This window comes from Macaca nemestrina, chromosome 3 (assembly GCF_043159975.1).
Source record: "Macaca nemestrina isolate mMacNem1 chromosome 3, mMacNem.hap1, whole genome shotgun sequence".
Classification (NCBI taxonomy): domain Eukaryota; kingdom Metazoa; phylum Chordata; class Mammalia; order Primates; family Cercopithecidae; genus Macaca; species Macaca nemestrina.
The window spans coordinates 45,151,351-45,174,067 of record NC_092127.1 but is presented as its reverse complement, the minus strand read 5'-3'; the positions used below and the strand labels follow the sequence as shown (position 1 = coordinate 45,174,067).

The 22,717-nt window shown below is 40.4% G+C and overlaps 1 protein-coding gene and 1 pseudogene across 1 annotated transcript; both read left to right on the top strand.

The window, feature by feature from the left end:
• The first annotated feature begins 408 nt into the window (after nt 1–408).
• On the top strand, nt 409–8,569 carry LOC105463621 (keratin, type I cytoskeletal 18-like; annotated as a pseudogene).
• Nucleotides 8,570–9,886: 1,317 nt separating this feature from the next.
• LOC105463398 (ATP synthase F(0) complex subunit B1, mitochondrial-like) lies at nt 9,887–10,730 on the top strand. The gene is given in 2 exon segments (XM_011710459.3): nt 9,887–10,250; nt 10,253–10,730. Coding segments are annotated over 2 exon segments (768 nt in total). The 5' UTR covers nt 9,887–9,913; the 3' UTR covers nt 10,684–10,730.
• The last annotated feature ends 11,987 nt before the right edge of the window (nt 10,731–22,717 follow it).

Sequence of the window (22,717 nt, the reverse complement as noted above, 5' to 3'; positions counted from 1 at the left end):
AAAGGTATCAAGTGCCAAGTCATACAGAGAACTGGATGCAAGAGAGGAACAGGAAGTTGAATGGGTGAAAAGTGGTTGGGCAGAGAAGCACAAAAGGAATTTTAAAAAACGTAGAATGACCCTTAACTTAAGAATCAGAGGAATCAGACTATAAAGTTAAAAGCCGAAACTGTTTTCATAACTTCTTGTTCCCATAAATGGTGTCTTGATTATCTTAAACCTCTGGCAAGCTGCCTGTGCTCACTCATACTTTAGAGAGAGGCTTGACAATGAATGAAGGCGATTTTAGCCCATTAGTCCATTAGAAGGTTTCAGAAACATCCTCTCTGCACTTTTTAACTTCCCATCGGTGCCCTTACCATCGACTCCCATGCAAAAACTGGGAGTTCCTCTAGGTGTGTGTTTGACATGGGCAACCTCATCTCCCTCGGGGATGCTGAGGGAGAGAGAGAGTGGTGGCCACAGGAGGATGCAGCCACCATGTACCTAAGCATGGGGCTCTACCTCAACAACAACTGGAATATTCAAGGAACTCCTTCAAGGGAAATTCTGTAACTACACATGTTTGTTAAACCAAAGTGATTTTTCTGAGCAGTGAGGGCATCTGCCAGGCTTACAAATTGGGAAAAAGTTTGACCTGCCCCTTGATACCTCCTTCTCAGTTTTTGGGTTGAGCTGCTGAGAACTCCCCTTGAACAGGTAGGACAGCTTGCTGTGTGTGTACAGCTTTTTCAAAGAAGTGTATGACTACAAAGATTTCCTAAGTGTCTAGGCATATCCTATATTCATGTTCACAGAAACAGTGTTCCACATTGATCGTCTATCATTCAGCTGGTTCCAAAGTGCAAACACTCGTTTTCCTGTGTGCACCGTGAGAAATTCCTAGATTTTGTTTCAAGTATTTTTCATGGAAAGCAAAACAGTTTTTTTTTTGTTTGTTTTTTGTTTTTAACAGAAGACATGTTGAAATGCCTTGAACTTGCTTTGGGTGTTTGATAGGATCGGTTTTCTGTAATGTTTCTTCCCACCCTCCTGTTCTTCTCTCATCTAAACCCCAAATCCTTCAGCCACTAGCCTGTTCAAGGCCCTGGTTTGATAACCCAGCAATTGGAGAGTGGAGTGGGAGGAGAGGCCTCATACCTTTGTTTTTCTGGTTCTCCCCAGCACCCTGGTGGCCTACTTGGGTGTCCCACAAGCTCTCTGTGGAAAATAGTGCATCTCATTTAGCAACAACTCCACCTAGCACAAGTCTCTGAGCTATACTTAAACCGGTGGGGAGAGAGTGTTGGAACGAGTAAGGCCTGCATTTGACTGTACAAGAAGAACCATTTTCTCTTCATGGTGGTGGGCCACAAAGTAATTTCTGCTTCTACTTTCACAACCCACAGAGTAGAGGAAGTGAATTCATGCTTTTTTCCAGTGTGACAAAAATGCAATAGGTGTTCAAAGGTATGTTTTTAGGAGAAATTTTCAACAAAGTTATAAGGGCTTTTGTGAAGTTTTTTATATGATAAAAAGAATCGAAAAGAACATTTTTCTGTTTCCCAGGCTCTCTCATAAGGTTGGAATTTCTCTTTACGTGGAAGATAATGATGTAGCTCAGAGTATACATATCTTCCTAGCTGTATCAAATGAGCACACTCTTTATTATTTCTTTTTCAAAATAGCCACTGTGTTTTATGTTTTGTAGTATTTATGGAAAAACAGGAACAACTTGATAGCCCAGCCATTTAAGAATCTTGGCTATTTAGAGTGTGCTAAGGGATGTAGTGTGAATTGGCCAACGTTTGCACCTAGAGTACTGAGTTGAATATACTGTCTTCTTCAGTAATCAGTATGTAAAGTAATCAGTATTTAAAGTCTTCAGACAATTTTTTCTAAGCTGGGGATGACTAAAATGTAACATTCACAGCCATCCAAAAGAGTTCTGTGAAGTGAAAGACTACTCACGGGTTCTGGCTTCCTTCTAACATTTCAAAACCATCTTCTGCCTTCACCCTAGTGTTATTGACCTTCTTACCTTTGTGTCCCATGGTATTCAATACCTATGTCTATCATTTAATTATATTTTTATATTTCTTATAGCATTTTATTGTATAAATTACTGTCCTGATTTGTTACATGTTTGTCCTGAATTTAAAAACATAGAGCCCTGAAGTTCCATAATAGTATCTCAATCACCTTAAAACTTTCGGACCAAGGACATACCTAGAACTTAGCGATAAATGTTTGTTGAAGGAAAGATTTAATGAATAATGGGAAGTTGGAGCTGATGTAAAACTATCCACTTGAAAGGACCCAAAAGAATAAATGAAGGCACTTTTTGCATAGAATTACAAGAAGAGAAAAATAATTTCTTGGCCTTATATGTATAGTTTCTAAATAAACTTTTTGGAGCAACAACAATATCCATATCTTTTACTAAGATGGAGATCTGAAGTATGGCAGTGTTAGGGGAAGACAGGCTAGTCTGGTGAAGTTAGAGCCTGTGCTTAGCGTAAGAAAGGAACTCCTCTGTGGTCATTTTAGGCTTTGTGCTCTGGGCTGTAGTTTTCCCCTTTTATGTATCACCCTGTTGCTAAAAGGAAACTTTGATTTTTTTTTTTTTTTTTTTTGTAAAACGTTAAAAACTTGAGTGTACCAAATTTACCTAGTTTGAATGTGATACTGGTTGAAAGAAAAAAAAATGTCTTCCCTTCTTTTCATAAACTCAGAGGACTGGGCACAGAAATAAACTGCACAATCAGTAAGTGCTGTGGTCTGAAAGTTTGTGTCCCCTCCCAAATTCATAGTTAAAACTTAATCACTAATGCACTAGTCTTAAGAGGTGGGCCTTTTAGGAGATGATTAGGTCCTGAAGGCAGAAGCCTTATAGATGGGATAAGTGCCCTTATAACAGAGGCCTGAGGGGAGTTTGTTCACCCCTTCTGCATGTGGGGATGCAACAAGGAGGTGTAATATCCAAAGCAGAGAACCCTCACCAGATGCTGAGTCTGCTGGCATCTTGATCTTGAACTTCCCAGCCTCTGAAACTGTGAGAAATAAAATTTCTGTCATTTATAAATTACTTAGTGATATGGTTTGGCTGTGTCCCCACCCAAATCTCATCTTGAATTGTAGGTCCCGTAATTCCTATGTGTCGTGGGAGGGAGCTGGTAGGAGGTAATTGGAATCATGGGGGTGGGTCTTTCCCATGCTGTTCTCATGATAGTGAATAAGTCTCACAAGATCTGATGGTTTATAAAGGGCAGTTGCCCTGAACACTCTCTCTTGCCTACCACCATGTAAGATGTGACTTTGCTCCTCCTTCGCCTTCTATCATGATTGTGAGGCCTCCTCAGCCATGTGGAACTGTGAGTCAACTAAACCTCTTTCCTTTATAAGTTACCCAGTCTTGGGTATTTCTCTATTAGCAGCATGAGAACAGACTAACGCACCTAGTCTAAGGTATTTTGTTGTAGCAGCCCTAATGGACTCACAGACATTTCAGTGAAAGCCTAAAACCATAGGAGACTTCTTGGACATCAAGTTTCTAAAGACATAGGAGAGCAAATTTCTTCTAAACACAACTAAAATAAAACTTAAAATTTGTGTTTAATATGTATATACTACATCACTGCAAATGTGGTATTCCTTTAGGATAGCACTCCCGTTTGTAATTAAAAATTTCCAAAATTAGGCATCCAAAACTAGAAGAGGTCTACAAATGGCAAAAAGCACTCTGTTATCCAAAAGAGAGATTTTATAAATAGAAGATTTTGTATATAAGCCTATTTATCTGCAGCCTAGTAAAGAGTTGAACACTGTCTAGAGAATGTGACCTAAGTAGGCAAACAATTCAGATAATGTAAATTGCAGTTTGAGGCCTAAAAAATACAGAAAACATGTTTAGTCTAAAAAAATATGAAGACCTAAAATGGCATGCAAATTCTGACAAAAACTTTTCTAGGACACGGCAATATGGAAACACTGAAGTATGAATTAAAATCAAAGAGTTTTTTAGTTTAAAATGGTGTGTCAAGAAAGCAGCTCCTAATATAACTTGCTCCAAGCAACCATTCAATACCTACAGAGAACTGCCAAACAAAATTAGTAATCTACTGATAAAGTTAGGAAAACATTTTCTTAAATGCGGCTAATCTAAAAAAAAAAAAAATTCCAAAGTTTACTCATGTTTAGAGCAGCCCTATTTACCCCGAAGGAAGAACACTGTTGTGAAATTTATTTCAGTGACCCAGGGCCCTGTATCAACAAATAAAAGGGACCATTTTCCTTCTCCATGACAGTGGTGTTTTTTGAGGAATTATAATCTTCCCACCGTTAGCAGCTTCTATAACTTTCTAATTGATCTTCCTCACTTCTATCTTAGCCCTCTTTTATCTACTCTTCCCCCAGCAGGCATAAAACACGTCAAAGTCCTTAAAATTCTCCAATAACTTCCCATTGCTCTTAGAACACAGACACCTTCACTTGTCCTAAGAAGCCCTGAATGTTCTGCCCAGCTTACTGCCTCCACCTTGTCCTGAATTTAGCATACGCCTCTCTGCCTTTGACATCTTAAGTTTTCAAAAACTATATTTCATGGAATTTTGGAATAATATAATTAATTCATGTGAATTAATGTGCATACCTCTCTGTCTTTCATTCACTAAACTCTAGCCACACTGCTGGATAGTAGTGAATAAATGCTGAGTCATTGGAAATAAAATTATAAGATAATTAAAATATTCTTAAAACAAGAGCAAAATGTATCAGCTGTTATCAAAGCTCAATATAAAGATAAGGTCACTGTTATAAATGCTTTTATTAAAAAATAAAGACCAAGAGGAAATTGAAAACATTGCCCACAAAATAGAAATAATAGAAAAAATACAACGCTATTTTGAGTCAATTAACAGATCTATTATATTGTTTTCCATTTCTGATTACTCAAAAAATTGTTAAAGCTTATAAAGCTTAATCAAGGAAAAAAAAAGTAAAGCAAACAGCAAATTTAATATGGAAAAGGAGATACAGGAATAACTAGGAATCGATTTTTTAATTTTTAAAAATTTTAAATTGTAGAGAGTACTGTGTATTAAAAATGTAAATAACAATAATCTGTGCTGATTTGACAGACTCTAGAACACTACCTGGAAGATGGAGGGGTTCAGTAAGTATTTGGTGAATACACAGATTTCATAGGAAAATATTTGTTGTCTCAAGAATTAGAAAACCCAAAGAGAACAACAACCCTGGGAAGGGGGAAATCCTTTCTATTATCAAAGAATTATCTCAGATAAATTCCCAAGCCTTGTCACTCAGTAAATATTTATTGAACACATTCTATTATGCCAAGCATTATTCCAGTGTAAAGGATGATAAAAATATCAGGACCCCCAAACTTCTTATGCAAAAGGGAAACTTAAGCCCGGGAGGTTGAGTCATGCAACTCCCTCTTCCAAATGAATATCTGTTCCTAGCAGGATGCCTCAGCCAGATCCCCATGGAAACATAAAAGACCTCAGGCACCTGCTGAAGAACTGCTTCCACAAATCATTCATAACTAAATTCTCTGCTGGCCTCCCATAAACAAGGACTTGCTCTTTGTAACTTTAGATCTGTGATCTGCAATCTAAGTCTAGCTCCTAAAACTAAAGTCTGTTCAATTCCACACTGATAATATCTATCATAATCGTATCTTCGCAGGTGCAGAGTGAAGACAAGACTCATTTCCTCCACCTACCCATAGAGGTCTAGAGAAGTGGCTCTTCTGTTATTAATACTTCCTTTTTCTCTGCAAACATTCACCTTATCTTGTGTAAAATGTAGATTTACTGGGCACTATCTAATGTCTCATAGGAATACAACCATTTGCCTTATAGTCCCTTTAAAGAAATATGTAAATCCTAAACCTCCTGAAAACCTCTCTGGAGAAACAGCCACAGATTTGTCTACAGATTGCTCAAACGCACCCCAAAGTTGGCTTAACACACCTCAAAAATTAAGACTTTTATGTCATTCATTTTTGTTGTCACTAGACTGTGGGAATAACCATTAACCTTCCCCCACCTCAACCCAAACCTGTCCTCTTAAAGTTTCATTCTTCTGCTGATATCAAACAGGTGGTGCCATGTATAATTAAGAAAACTAAAACAGAGTGAGGAGAATGGGACCTGGGGAAGGGGTGCATGGATGGTTATTCCTCTGGATTGGGGAGAGACTCTTTGGTAATATCTGAGCAACTAAGGAGCAAACCATGCAGATAATTAGGAAAGATTATTCCAAACAGAGGAAAGAAAGAATGTGAAAGGGTCCTGAGTAAAAGAAGTGCCTGGAGCTGAGTGAGGGAGGCAAGAATGGTAAGACCCAGGTCTTGTGGGGCCTCAGGGGCACTGCACTCTGGGGAAAAGGAAAGCCACTGCATTGATCTGATATGATCTAACCTAACATTGAGGTACACACTGTGATTGTGGTCTGGACAATAGGCTTTAGGGTACAAGATAAAAGCTAGAGGAGCAATGAGACCATTGCTATATAATCCTAGCAAGAGACGATGGTGGCTGAAACAAAACTAGTCACAGTGCAAGTGGCAAAGCAGTAGGACTCTGGGTATATTAGTGGCCAAATTCTGAATTCATGATGAAGATGGAGCTGACAGGATTTCCCAGTGAATGGTAGAACTTATACTTTAAGATATTTAAAACATCTTATATGCTAATGAAAACAATGCAATAAAGCCTTGGTTCAGCTCTGGAATCAGCAACTAGGACTATATAAAGATGTAAAACAAAAATAAAATTCTAAGCCCCATAACAGATTGAATGACTGAATGACCAACCCTATCCCCCACTCCCACTTCAACAAAAGAGATTCAAAAAAAACTTGAAAACTAATTCAGGTCATGATGGGAAGGGGGTGTTATGCCCCATCACACTTTTCTCCCTTTGGATTTCAGGCACAACTGACCAGCATTAACATTAAAACAGAGATCTTAAGACTGACAAAACAGACTGTAGCAATAAGATACCAAATTCCAATTTGGCTCTAGTACAGTATCATATGACAGGCAGCAGGCCCTGAAGGAAATCAAAGGATTTTACTCCAAAATAGATTTATTTGGCATGTTTTCACATATCCCTGAAAAGCCATTTTGTGGGGGAAAATTTGCATCTGTAATTTTTGTAAGGAAAAGTTTGCATCTGCAAAGAATTTCTGCTGACACAGCTAGATCTTTCCCCTTCCAGACCCTTCCAATCCTGAAGAGATTAACCTAGAGTCTAGCACCTTTTAAGGGTCTAACTAGGAAATATTTGCCATCCGTTTTCTCTAAACGTGGCCACCTATGAGACCTCATCTACATAATAAGAATCTTGGTCTCCACAACCCCTTATCTTAACCCAGGCACCCCTTTCTTTTGGATAATAACTTAACTGTTTGAACCAATTGCCAATCAGAAAAATCTTTGAATCCACCTGTGACCTGTAAGGTCCCACTCTGAGTTGTCCCACCTTTCTGAACCAACCCAATGTATACCTCACGTGTATTGATTAACGTCTTATGTCCCCCTAAAATATATAAATCAAGCTGTAAACTAACCGTCTTAGGTACATATTCTTAGAAACTCTTGAGACTATGCCTCAGGCCATGGTCACTCATATTTGGCTCAGAATAACCCTCTTGAAATATTTTACAGAGTTTGGCTGTTTTCGTCAACAAACAAATGACCTATTAACAGATGCTGACATATATTTTTTATTTTATTTTATTTTTGACCTCTGAACTTTTTATTGGCCTTCTGCTCCCCAAAGGGTACCCTGCTTCTGCTGGCTTAATGTCTCATCCATGGGCTCCACAAGGTCATTGATGACACCAATGTCACTCAGCTGCAGCTGGAGACAGAGATCGAGGCTCTCAAGGAGGAGTTGCTCTTCATGAAGAAGAACCACAAGGAGGAAGTAAAAGGCCTACAAGCCCAGATTGCCAGATATGGGTTGAGCCTGGAGGTAGATGCCCCCAGATCTCAGAACCTAGCCAAGATCATGGCAGGCATCCTGGCCCAATATGAAGAGACAGCTCGGAAGACCTGAAAGGAGCTGGACAAGTACTGGTCTCAGCAGATTGAGGAAAGCATCACAGCAGTCACCACGCAGTCTGCCAAAGTTGGAGCTGCTGAGATGTTGCTCACAGAACAGAGACATACAGTCCAGTCCTTGGAGATCGACCTGGACTCCATGAGAAATCTGAAGGCCAGCTTGAAGAACAACCTGAGGGAGGTGGAGGCCCATCATGCCCTGCAGATGGAGCAGCTCAATGAGATCCTGCTGCACCTGGAGTCAGAGCTGGCACAGACCTGGGCAGAGGGACAGCGCCAGGCCCAGGAGTATAAGGTCCTGCTGAACATCAAGGTCAAGCTGGAGGCTGAGATCGCCACCTACTGCCACCTGCTGGAAGATGAGGAGGACTTCAATCTTGGTGATGCCCTGGACAACAGCAACTCTATGAAACCATCAAAAAGACCACCACCCACCAGATAGTGGATGGCAAAGTGGTGTCTGAGACCAATGACATCAAAGTTCTGAGACATTAAGCCGACATATATATTTTTAAACTGACTATATAAGCTTGGCTTTATAAATCAGATCAGTGGAGAAAGAAATAACCAATAAATGGTGCTAAGATAATTGGATACCTATTTTTAAGTCATATTCTCAGGTATTACATACACAAAAAGATGGTAGATGGAGTCATAAATTTAATGCAATGAATTTTTTGAAATGACAATTATTGATACCTAGATGAAAATGCTGGTGAATTTTTAATCGAACTCGGTACGAATAGAACTTCCAAGTTCAACAGCAACAAAAGAAATCACAAAGAGGGAAAAAACACAACAAAGTTCAATGAGATGAAAACATAGAATGTCTACACGTCAAAGATATATTAACAAAATTAAAACCAAGCAAACTAAAAAATTTTGTGAGAAATGACAGATAGTCAATGTTATTATCATATACAAATTTACTATAAAAACAAAAACATAAACCAACCTCAACCACCATTATGGGAAAAAGGTTTAAAAGCCAAATATAAAAAATAGAGTTCGTAGGAGCTCTTCTAACAATAGTTCTTCATGAAACTATTGCCAATGCTGATCATGATTAATATTTTCATAAAATTCTCAGCATTGAAAATATCATTCAATTTTCCCAGATAGAAGGAAGATTTGAAACATAAAACTGAAACAGTTAATTAAATAATAATACATTCAAGTGGTCAGGTGAGCTATGTCTTGGACATATGGGAAGAATTGCATTTTAGAAGAAATATCCAAATAATGCTTGTAATATGAAGGTCTTGCTGCTCCCTAAATAAAAGATCCCAATATATTGCCCTAGACAAAAAGAGCAGATAGCAGATATTAATGCTGTATATGTCATTCAAAACAACAGTGAATAGTCCCTGGAATATTATATGCAGTACTCATGGTCACTGCACCTCCAAAGAGAAAGGAAAATGGACACTCTCAGGGGCTGGGAGGCTTATGAAAATAAACTTTAGAAAGCAAAATTCTTTCTCACAGGTGCAAAATTAAAATAATAATAAATGTACTATATGTTTCCTGTGAGCTAAGCAGTATGTTAAATTCTTTAAATATGTTATCTCATTCAGTGCTCCCAGCCAGCCTAGCAGAGAGGTGCCCTCGCACACTTGTTACAAATGAGAAAATGGTCTCAGTGCTTGATTTCACACAGCTGGTGAGAGAGAGCAGAGCAGGGACTCCAAGGTAGGCCTGGCTGACTGCAAAGCACATCCTCTTTGTAGTCAGGATCATTAGGCTGAGCAACACGGACTTTTCTACCACATATTAGACTTGGGGAACACTCGTTGAAATGAAATTGCTCTAAGATTGCTACCTGCACCTTCGCTGACCATGCTCTCCCGGGTGGTACTTGCCGCCGCCGCCACAGCGGCCCCGTCTCTGAAGAATGCAGCCTTCCTAGGTCCAGGAGTATTGCAGGCAACAAGGACCTTCCATACAGGGCAGCCACACCTTGCCCCTCTACCACCTCTTCCTGAATATGGAGGAAAAGTTCGTTATGGACTGATCCCTGAGGAATTCTTCCAGTTTCTTTATCCTAAAACTGGTGTAACAGGACCCTATGTGCTCGGAACTGGGCTTATCTTGTATGCTTTATCCAAAGAAATATATGTGATTACCGCAGAGACCTTCACTGCCATGTCATTAATAGGGATAATGGTCTATAGAATTAAAAATATGGTCCCTTTGTTGCGGCATATGCTGATAAAATCAATGAGCAAAAACTTGCCCAACTAGAAGAGGCGAAGCAGTCTTCCATCCAGCAAATCCAGAATGCAATTGATATGGAGAAGTCACAGCAGGCACTGACTCAGAAGCGCCATTACCTTTTTGATGTGCAAAGGAATAACATTGCTATGGCTTTGGAGGTTACTTACCGGGAACGACTATATAGAGTATATAAGGAAGTAAAGAGTCGCCTGGACTATCATATAGCTGTGCAGAACATGACGCGTCGAAAGGAACAAGAGCACATGATAAATTGGGTGGAAAAGCACGTGGTGCAAAGCATCTCCGCAGAGCAGGAAAAGGAGACAGTTGCCAAGTGCATTGCGGACCTAAAGCTGCTGGCAAAGAAGGCTCAAGCACCCCTGGTTATGTAAATGAATCTATCCCAATTGAGACAGCTAGAAACAGTTGACAGACTAAATGGAAACTAGTCTATTTGACGAAATCTTTCTGTATTGATGTCTACTGAAGTTATAGTTTACCCTTCCTAAAAATGAAAAGTTTGTTTCATATAGTAAGAGAACAAAATCTCTATCGGCCAGTCAAATGTTTCTCATCCTTCTTACTTTGCCTTTGAGTTGTTCCATGATCACTTCTGAATAAGCAGCTTGTCTTTATAAAAACTTGCAGCCTGACTAAAGATTACCAGATTATAGTTTAAATTTGCAATTAATTCTACCATCTTGCAATAAAGTGACAATTGAATGAAAAAAAAAAAAAAAAAGAAATTGCAGAGGAAAACCCAAGGCCAACTAGTCTAATCTGTGACAGCACCAGTGGAATTCCCTTTCTTGGAGGCAGAACACGACAAAGCAGGACAAATTCCAAAAGGGAGTCATTCATTTATTTATTCATCTCACCAACAAATATTTATGAAGGTCCTACTTTCTTTATGCCAAACATTGGGCTAATAGCACTGAATGTCAAATTCAGAATGGATTTCTAAGGGCAGAAAGGAATGCTTAGGGTGTGCATTCTCACCTTTTTTAGATTGAATTCATGAAGGACGAAGATGCTTTAAAAAGAGAAGCTTTTTCATGAACTGGCATTGTGAGCGTGATAAACCACATATCTTACCCACATCCTTCTCTCTAAATATAATCTATGTACACTTTGAGAGGTGGACCATTTGGACTATAGGTATGGCTTTCTGAGCACTTGAAGAAAATAGCATTAGTTCATAATTTCAAAATGGTGTGATGCAGCCTACTTTTAAAATGTGAAATCTGCTGAGATTCTTTGTACAATTATTCCTATATATCTAGTGATTAACAAAATAATTTTAGAGCTAATTTATCTTCTGCCATGGCTTATGTTTGCAGTGCTTCCCAATCTTTATCTTCAAGTTTCTCCACTGGCTCTTTCATACCAACTTTGAGAGTTTTGTTGTATGCCCCTTACAATGCCTAGGAAGGGAGGATGGGTTTTCTTTATGAACATATGAGAGAGGATTAGTTGGGGTAGAGGTGTTCTTAAAAGCATTATATTCTATGCAACCAAATAAAAGCATCAGGATATTTTTCATGATTAAGTATCACCTTATAAATTATAGAGAAGTGAATTCCATCAATTGAAATTTGATCCTGGCTTAACAAAATTTTCCAACTTAGAAATTTTGTGTCTGTATCATAACCAGCTTATTTGAAAAATAATGGTTTTGGGTTTACCAGCTGCCAAAAGTCTAAGTGTAGAACAACAAATTCCCCAAGGGACAGCTCTCCCTCCAGTCATTATGAAAGTGAGGCTGGAGCCCAGGAGGGAGGAACAGATTGCATTGCCCATGAGCATGACCTAGTGGCTGGTTCACTGAGTGGCATTTATGGTAGGAATAGAAAAGGCTGCTGGTCTGTTTTCCAAGTGTCAGGGTAAGTGATGTGTATGCAGCTGTTGTTCATGGAGACGTGAAGAGCAGGAAAGAACAGCATATTAGAAAGCATAAGTTAAAAGAGACATTCTTAACCTCCCAATATTAAGCATTTGGTACTCTCTACTGACTTCAGGGACCAGGACCCATCAAAAGCACTTGTTTGCAGAGGCAAACAATGTTCTTACTGATTCTTCACAAGGAACCAAAAATGATAAACTTTGCCTCATACTGGCTCCCAAGTCATTGCAGGGAGTTTATTTAGACTGCAAGACACTTAACAGAGCTTGCCATGGTAAGCATGACTTGCCATACACGCTTCATCAGGGGATCACTGGCCAACATGCAGTTATATTACTAAATAATTTATTGTAAGGGGGATACATCAACCCTAGAGAGAATTTGAGAATGCTATGCTATGTTTTGCAGCCAAACATGTATCATATATGCCTGAACATTTCTATATTACTTTGATAACACAGCTCTGCATGCCTATCAAAAGTTTAATTAAAGCTGACTACAGTGCAAATTATCTAATGCTGTTTTTGTGAACTCTCAATAGTGTTTCATCTTAACCATATGGCTACTAAGTGGCAGTCAATATACGGTTTCCATCAGGTTTTATAGAACTAGATATTCTGTACCTGGAATTATGAACGTACTACATTTTCCTATAATCTGCTCTCAACAATTTTCAAGGGAAAAGAAATAGTAAGGTCAATGATGCTAAAGTAACAGCCCTGCTTAAACAAGCAAATAAACAAATAGATCTCAAAAGCCCAATTCAAATGCTGTGCCACATACATTAGTATATTATCTTTACAAGCCTCATCTACATAAATTTAAATAATTGTTGGGCCATATTGCAATATATATTCAAATTCAATATCAAGTAGTAAATCTGTGAAATGCTAAGATGTTTAAAACATTTTTTGTAAATGATCACATCTCTGCTTAGAAGTGGAACAGCAACACTGAAAATGCTGGTGATAAGGTTTGATTTAACAAAGGGATCTGGACCAGGAATGCAGAGACCTGGGTTCTACTTTCCTCTTTGTCACAAATTTGCTTCTTGATTCAGGGCTTTGGGTTCCTGTTCTCAGATAATTATGGGAGAGGAGAGACATGTAACGTTTTGTATTCATTAGAACTACTTATATTGCAAGGACAGAAACTACTTAAGCTCAAAAAATATTTAAAGGACAGTGATTTTCTGACATGGGGATTGTGAGAGTCCAAAGTAAAGCAGGCTTTGGGGTGGCTTCTGCCTCCGTCTAGGTGACCCCAATTAGAGACCAGATTCTCTTCTTCTCTCCACGCTGGAGGTTGGCACCAACCTCAGTCATCCATGTTCCTGGTCACCAGATGCTGCTGACATCTGAGGATGCACATTCAGAGACAATGTGTCTGCCCTACATTTTAAGCAAAGTACTTGCATGTTTACTCTGATTAGACTGACAGGGACTGCTACCCCAGAAGCATCTCAGCTGTGTGAGAGATGCAGCTACCCCTAAAAATCTGCCATTTGTTATCAAGAAATACAAAGAAATTGATTCTAAGTAGACAATCAACAAATATCTAGTTTGTAAAAAGTGAGGGGTTTCGTTTTTGGTTTTTTTTGATTCATTCCCCCAGTTTTGATTCTCTACTATTCTAAATTCTATGGGCCCCAGAAATTTTTACATTTAAACAACAAGCATTGACTTCGAATCTAAATCATGGTTCTTGCCCCACCTCCCGGCAGGTTTTAGACTGGTTAAAGGAAAGAAAGGTGAAACAGTTATTTTATTAACAAAAGGACAGTGCTATGATTTGAATGTTTGTCCCCTCCAACACTTACCTTGAAACTTAATCCTCAGTGTGACATATTGAGAGGTGGGGCCTTTAAGACCTGGGGCCTTTAAGAGGCAGAGCCCTCATGAATGTATTAATCTATCCACAGATTAATGGATAATGACTTAATGGGCTATCTGGAAGTGGTACTAGTAGCTGTAAGAAAAGTAAGAGAGGCCAGAGCTAGCACACTCAGTCCTTCCCCATGTGATGCCTTGTGGCTCCTTGGGACTCTGTGGAGAGTCCTCACCAATAGCAAGGCCCTCACCAGCCACCCAGTAACTTGAGAGGCTAAGATGGAAGGAGACCACTTCAGAAAAAAAAAAAAAAAAAAAAAAAAAAAGCCCTCAGCTCACAAGATTCGCCCTCTCAACCTTGAACTTCCAAGCCTCCAGAACTGTAGGAATTAAATTTTGTTCCTTTATAAATTACCCAGATTCAGGTATTCTGCTTTGAGCAACCAAAACTAGATTAAGACAGAAAGATTCTACGAAAATAAATAAATCAGAAACAAATAGGCATGGGGAAGATATTGTTGGAGAAATGGGGGGAGAAGTATAAGGCAATGACCTGAAAAACACGGAGAAAGAAGATAGACAACAGGCTCAGTGAGGAAAGGGGGAAGAAGACGATGTACAGAAGGGGGTTGGGGTCAGATTGTGAAGAGCCTTGTGTACAAGTATGGGGAGTTTGAAATTGATCAATGGAAATCAGGTATAAATATGTTCAGATTTGTCTGGAGAAGCGGACTCCACGGTTGTGGTTTTCAAAAGCCTGATAGTATAACTTATGGACATTAATATAGGTGGCCCAATTATAGTAACTCTGAGCCCTCCATTACTGCAGAATCTCAGTCCTCTCTGTCTCCCATATATGTGCATCCTTCAAAGCCTCTCCAGTGTTTTTCTGAGGTTTCAGCATTGAACCTGTTGCATTGCAGACTGTCAACTGCAGTCACCAGGAGCACTAGTCATATTCTCCTCCCCAGCTCTTGCTTCTGCATGTCCTTATCCACTGTCCAAGAAGCTACTTCAGGAATCTTCATTATCAATGATGCTAGCTCACCTATCAAGAAAGGGAACTGCTGGTCTGCAGGGCTCTGGAGTGGTGCTGGATTCCATGCAAGGGACTTAGAAGGGTTGCTGCCTTAATTCTTGTCACCAGGGCTCTAAAACCATTGCTTGTGCCCCAAAATGAACAAAGTGAGACTCATAAAAATGCTTTCTTCAATCCCTGTCTGCTTAATCATGGGTGTTAAATTTTTTTTCAAGAGACATGGTAGGAACCAAACATTGTAACTTCATCTCCCTCATCTTCCTCAAAAGTATATGCACACACAAAATTTGCTCCTTCTGCTCCAGCAACAGAGCCATATCAAGATGCAGGCAGAGATAGAGGGAGAAGGACATTGGCCCTTTATACTGAAAGGCTGGGTTCTCTGACATTTTCACATACTGATTTACCATTTATGTTCAATCCAGTGTGTGACACATCAAAGGACTTGGGTGTTACTCATTGGATATATGCACAAGAAAACCATGTAACGAATACACTAGTGACAGAAGAGAATAGTGATTCAGAGGCTAATCATTGTTGGAATAGTCTTAGGAGCACTAAACTAAGATACCAGCTGATGAGGGTAACTTTGAGAAACATTTCTGGGATGGAATCATCAGATATTTGCAAATGGATTATCCTCTTACACTTTTCAGAAAGAACAAGGGAGAAAAACATAGGTGCAGGCCAGGTGCAGTGGCTCACGCCTGTAATCCCAGCACTTTGGGAGGCTGAGGAAGGCAGATCACCTGAGGGCAGGAGTTCAAGACCAGCCTGACCAACAGGGAGAAACACCGTCTCTACTAAAAGTACAAAATTAACTGGGCATGGAGTAGCATCCAGCTACTCGGGAGGCTGAGGCAGGAGGATCATTTGAACCTGGGAGGCAGAGGTTGCAGTGAGCCAAGACTGCGCCATTGCACTCCAGCCCAGGCGACAAGAGCGAGACTCTGTCTAAAAAAAAAAAAAAAAAAAAAAAGCAACCAACAAATGTCCAGTACAGGTTTCCTTTACTAACTCTGACCTTCTATTATACAACCCTAAGTTCCTTGGTTCTCACTAAATATATGCCAAACCCAGAGCTACTATTATTGAGACTCTCCATCAGTACCGTTGGAGACGCAGGAGATTCTAGAAATCCTAGAAAATCTTCAGAAAGAGCAAAGGTCCAAGTACCTGAAACAGAGCCAACAAGAAGGATCAAGATTTCCTGTGGGGAGGCATTACTCATGGGAAATTTAGGGAACTAGGTTGTGTAGAACCAAGAGTTCAGGTTGCAAGAAGTAAGCATGTATGAGAAGAAATATCAAGAAAAATATTAATAGCTAAAGAGGGATGCTTGGGTAGATGATCTAGGTTTAAATAAGAATGACAATAAAAATAGTAAAAACAATTACTACCTCTCATTGAATTCAAATATGGGCCAGGCAGTATATCATCTGCTTTATATATGATACTATATTTATTTCTCATAACTAGGATGTGATTTAGGCATTCTTATGTGTTTTAGTGATAGGAACAGAGACTGAGAAAGATGAAGAATTTTGTCCAAAGATGATTTCAAAACAGGGCTTTTTGACTTCAAAATATGATCCTGTGAAATTTTTACCTTCATGCTTCAGATGCCAAGAAAATTTAAATTGCTATTAGTGTAGAAAAACAAAACATCACTAAATGCCGCTATCCCTTGTCAATCAATCAAGTCAAAGTAATTTACAGGGTATAATCTTATCTGATTCTAAAAAATATATATATTTATATATATTTTATATATACTTTTCTTCTTTTCCATATGCTCTTCTGTCATAAAATTCTTTTTTTTTTTTTTTTTTTTTTTTTTTTTTTTTTTTTGAGATGGAGTCTCGCTCTGTCGCCCAGGCTGGAGTGCGGTGACTCGATCGCAGCTCACTGCAAGCTCCGCCTCCCGGGTTTACGCCATTCTCCTGCCTCAGCCTCCAGTGTAGCTGGGACTACAGGAGCCCGCCATCTCGCCCGGCTAGTTTTTTGTATTTTTTAGTAGAGACAGGGTTTCACCGTGTTAGCCAGGATGGTCTCGATCTCCTGACCTCGTGATCTGCCCGCCTCGGCCTCTCAAAGTGCTGGGATTACAGGCTGGAGCCACCGCGCCAGGGCAAAATTCTTTTTAAAAAAAGAAAAAAAGATTACTTGGGATATCATAAGTGCTTTCATTATACTTGTTCCCAATTCAGAAAGATAAGCCTTGCCTGCCTGTTGACCCTGAGTTTTCAAACTCAGTGGCAAAGGAATTGATACGTGAATTTAATTATGAATTATTTCCTTTTTGACAACCAAATCTTATGCAGCTTAAAAAATCCTCTATACTATTCAAATATTCCTTGGAAATATAAGAGGCTATTTGATACAGAAATTTAAAACTACATGTTAGAGAAATGTACTAGTAGCAGTAATAGGCTTGGCAGTGAATGAGAATTAAAGAATCAAGAGTTTCTCACTTCAGACATCAGATCTAATTTCAGATGTTGGATCTATACTATTCAAATGTTCCTTGGAAATATAAGAGGCTATTTAATACAGAAATTCAAAACTACATGTTAGAGAAATGTACTAGTAGCAGTAACAGTCTTAGCAGCCAATGAGAATTAAAGAATCAAGAGTTTCTCACTTCAGACATCAGATCTCACTTCAGATGTCAGACCTATGTCGTGACTGAATAGAAGAACTTGTAGATTACAATCAACAAGGTGAATGTAAGCAATGTAAACAGACACACATGATTTGATGGACTGCAAGACTGAAATAACAAATTCCTTATTAATTAAATTGATATGGGAGAGGGACAGGGAAACACTGGGTAGAGAAAGGCGGGGTTCCTCCCTAGGGTTCCACCCTGGGGCTTGTGCCCACAGACCTAGGTGAGGACAGGCACTCCTGTTTTTGTGCCCAAATGTTGCATTTTCCAAGATTACCCTGGACCACCATGCCCCCCGCATCTTGTGCCTGTAAAAACCCCAATACCATAGCGGTTGCACACATAAGCGGCTGGACGTGGAGAGGAACACATCCGCAGATGAATACACAGACACCAACAGTCCATCGACGACGGAACAACGCAGATGCCCAGGGAAATTTGCTGAGGGCAATTGGAGGAGATCTCGGCCCCTGAGCAGCCCAGCTCCAGCGGAAGACCACCTTCCCACTCCATCCTCCTTTTGGCTCCTCATCCGTCTGCTGAGAGCTACTTCCACCACTCAGTAAAAAACCTTGCCGCCGGCCGGGCGGGTGGCTCACGCCTGTAATCCCAGCACTTTGGGAGGCGGAGACGGGCGGATCACGAGGTCAGGAAATAGAGATCATCCTGGCTAACACGGTGAAACCCTGTCTCTACTAAAAATACAAAAATTAGCCAGGCGTGGTGGTGGGCGCCTGTAGTCCCAGCTACACGGGAGGCTGAGTCAGGAGAATGGTGTGAACCCGGGAGGCGGAGCTTGCAGTGAGGGGAGATCGCGCCACAGGCACTCCAGCCTGGGCGACAGAGTGAGGCTCCGTCTCAAAAACAAAACAAAACAAAACAAAACAAAACAAAAAAACACCTTGCACCCATCCTCCAAGCCCACATGTGATCCGATTTTTCCGGTACACTAAGGCAAGAACCCGGGATACAGAAAGCCCACTGTCCTTGTGATAAGGCAGAAGGTCTTACTGAGCTGATGAAGACAACCTGCCTGAGGATGGCCAAGCTGAAAGAGCACACTATAATGCACGCCCGCTGGGACTTCAGGAGCTGTAAACACTCAACCCTAGATGCTGCTGTGGGATCTGGGGTCGGAGCACACGCTCCCCACGACCTGCCCATCTGCCTACTCCCCCTAGGGGTTTGAGCTGCCTGGCACTGAAGAAGTGATTTACCCCCCAATGTATGCCCTGTGAAGGGGATTAGGGAACTTTTCTCATTTCAAAACTAACAATCTACTTCTGGGAGAGTAAAAAGTGAACAGTTTATTAATTTGGGGAAAAGGTACTTCATTGATCCACCTTTTTGTTTTTTCTCAAGCTTAAATCACCTTTAGCTTTCTGACTCACCATTACCTCCAAATTAAGATTCAAAAGCAGGTGAAGAGGCTGGAAGGTACCTAGAACCCTTGAATGTGGGCCAAAAACCACACACAGACGGGTGTGAACCCAGTACATACTCAATTTCTTTACACCCAGGTAAGCTGAGACTGTGGAAATGTGGGGGAACACTGGAGCGTGTAACTTTGGATCAAATAAGTTCTCAGAAATTTATTTGGATTTGCAATCATTACAGAAAGAGGAATTTCTAAGGACATGGGGATCCACTTGAACAGGTTGAGCCCTTGCAGAATTGTGTAAAACTAAATTTTCATCAGTGTTCTCTGGGGGCCTCTCAGAAAGACTGCAATCTTCTGGATGCCTGCATTTTCTTCCATGCATTTCAAGACACCTGGAATAAATATTCTTTAAAAAGGAAAAAAAAGGTCAAGGTTGAAACAAAGCCCTTAAAGCATCTGTGTATCCCTGGAATTCCTAAGGATTCAGAGTGATCCTGTTGTGATCTGGAGACTCCATGAGTGTCGTTAAGCTGGGCAATTTGAACTCACTACAAAGAAAACTCAGTGGTCCAGCCCCCAGACTCTCAGACTTTGGGGTGGGCCCACTGATTAGCTCTGGACTAAAATGTCCATTCTGTATTCCTGGATGCCATTTTCATGCCTCACCTTAATGTACAATGAAAGACATTTAGTTATGGCTCCATTCCAAGGAAGAGGCCTTATTAACTTGCTGCCCAAGTCCAAGTTAGAAATGCACATATATATTCCCAAATGGGAATACCTGGGTAACCTTGAATCAAAGAGCAAATTTCATGGTAGCAAAGCTGGGGGCTGACTTTTAGCTTCATCTTCTAGAAAACTATCCAGCCATGTACATCAGCTAGAGTTTTAAACAAATACTGAAGGAAAAGGGAAGAATTTTAAAGGAGAATGAAACAACCACAACAGGACAAATAATCCTGAATCACAAATGAGAACGCTCCCACTGGCAGAGACACAAAGGTAATATTTTCACTAGAATGAATAGTCCTAGAAAAATTTATTCTCCAATATCAGACACAACCAGGCCTTTTCCTTCCATATGAGACATGAATGTCTCCTTTTTCCACTTCATCGTTTTCAGTTATCCAAACAAAATTTTAGCAGCAGAAAAAATAATGAATTTAGTCTGTTTAGGTCCAGTATTTCCTCGTTAATGTATCAACTCCCTGGCAGTAGTCAAACCATGCACTCTTCCTCCAGAATATTTCCTTCTCTTTTATCACCTTTAGAATTTCAATGTCACTGAATAACTTCTATTTAATTTTGTCCCAGTGCAAGAAGCAGACTCCTTAAGAGCACATTAATTTCATCCTGACTGAAACTTTGGGAGACCTTGTATACCAGAGAAGCAGACTGCTGTTTAAAACTTTCTTTTTTTTTAATGTGTGTCAGAGCACTTTAACTTCAACCACTCTGCTAAGAGGCTGTTGTTTTAGTTCAAAGTGTACACAAAGGAGAGGATCACCACGTATGAACTAATATTTGCTTAACTGTCTTCATTTCCTCATTGCCCTGCAATTCAAGTGCTCTGTATTCCTTTCTTCAGCAGTCATAGCATTAAGAAAAATTGTGTTGTTCCTAAGCCCAGCATATGCCAAAGAGTCTAGTATTTGCTCTAGTGTTTCTCACAACCATGTGTTAAATGATACTTTACTTTCATAGCTAAGTGAGTCAATGTGAGGTGAGATTAAGGAGCAAGCGACAAAGGATAGAGTGAGGCCCGGGAGGTTAGTTCAGGTAAGGTCTCTCCCACCGAGTTGCTACTCCATATTCCAGAAGCTGGAGTGTCCATTTCTCCTCCCTTATGTAATTATTTTGAAAATTAATGACTGCCACCCTGGGTGGTAAGATTAAAGTAAACTTAAATAGAAAACCAATACCTACAAAAGAAAGAGACAGAGATAGAGACAGAGAGGGTGGGAGAGAGAGAAGTGGGGGAAAGAAGAAGAAGAGGAGGGAAAGGGAGGGGAGGGGGGAAAAAAGATAGAAAAATTGTCCCTTTCAGAAGAAGATGTGGAAATCCACCAAGGGCAGCCATCGCAGCAGCTCAGTGCTCTCTGCTGTGGGCAATAGTTGGGTTTGATCCAACGCTGTCAATTATTCACTCTCAAAGCTTTCATAAGACTTGAAGTTGCAACACACAGCAGCAGTATCAAAGTTTGAAGTGGAATAAAGAGAGGAAGAATAACATCCCAACTCCTTGAATGTTACTACATCTCTGCATTTGAAAAGATTTCAAAGTGCCTTCCTTTCTGCTTATTATCCTTCAACCACCGGACTTTCATTTTTCCCTTCACTTGTCTCCTCGTCTCTCCTTCCATAGACCCCACCACACAGCATATCTAGTGGATACTGTCTAAACTGTGGAGGGTAGTGGAAAGAAAGAAATAAGTCCTGCTTCTTCACACCTCCCTACCAGCTCCTTCTTCCATCCTTCTCACCAGATGTCCTAGCCATGTGGGCTTGCAGCCAGTGGCTTCCCCAACACTAGCTCTGATGGTAGCCCCCGTAGTTTCAAAACCAAGATTTCCAGTGTCACTTTGCCCTTTTGCCCATTTCAGAAATGATGTTTAGGCTTCCTAGAGCTCCTAAAGGTCCAAATGCTATATCTTCTTTATCCATCCCTTCATTGGCACTGCAGCTTTGATCCATCTAATGAACTGGACTGAGAGCAAAGCTGCTGACCCTCTCAGTGTTTGGTAACAGCATTACTTACTGGCCTATCAAAACAATGTCTGTGTATACTTGATCCCCAGAGACTCCCAACCTTCCCTCAATGTTATTATACAATAAAGCTCTCTTTATAAGATTGGTTTTCAGTTTACTGTTTGAAATCGAGAGGGGTAAGGCAAGTCGTATTTGCCTTCACAGTTTCACACCATTCATCTCTAGAGGGAGCATGTGTCTTTTTTTGGACCATTGGACATTGTAGAGCAGAGCCAGGAAGTACAAAACTGTGTTCTTCTTCTGCCCATCCATAAACCATGCTCCATGCCCAGAGCCAAGCAAGGGAGCAGAGAGCCCTGCTCTCCACAGCAGCTAAGCCTGTGGTCTCTCCTCCAGGCCAGATTTTGGGAGGCACCAGTCCTCCCCAGGGAACAGAGCCTAGAACTATAGTGAGCTACCTCTGAACATAAGTGTTTTACTGTCCTCCTAAGGCCAACACCTCTCCACCCCCCTCCAAAGTCCTTTTGGATTTCTTCCCTTTACAGGCCCCACCGAGATGTCTCCCCACTCAGTCAACATAGCAGTTGTCTCTGGCTGGACTCTAAGAGCAGTAAATAGGTCGATTGTGACAAAAAAGTTTCAGTCGTTGCAATTGCTTCTTGCTGCAGGTGAGAAAGAGGTTCTCGTGTGAGGTTCACATCAGGTTCTGTGTATTACTACAGTAGATCTTACCTGTGGATTTGTTTTTTCTTCTTCTTGTTCTTTTCCTCCGGCCCCTGGTCCATTTTTGCAAACGTAAGAGTGTCATTTCTTCAACAAACAAAGGATTTCCTCCACACTCTCATAGATTTGGTAAAACTCCATGGTTTTAATACTTCTTTTCTCCACTTAGGA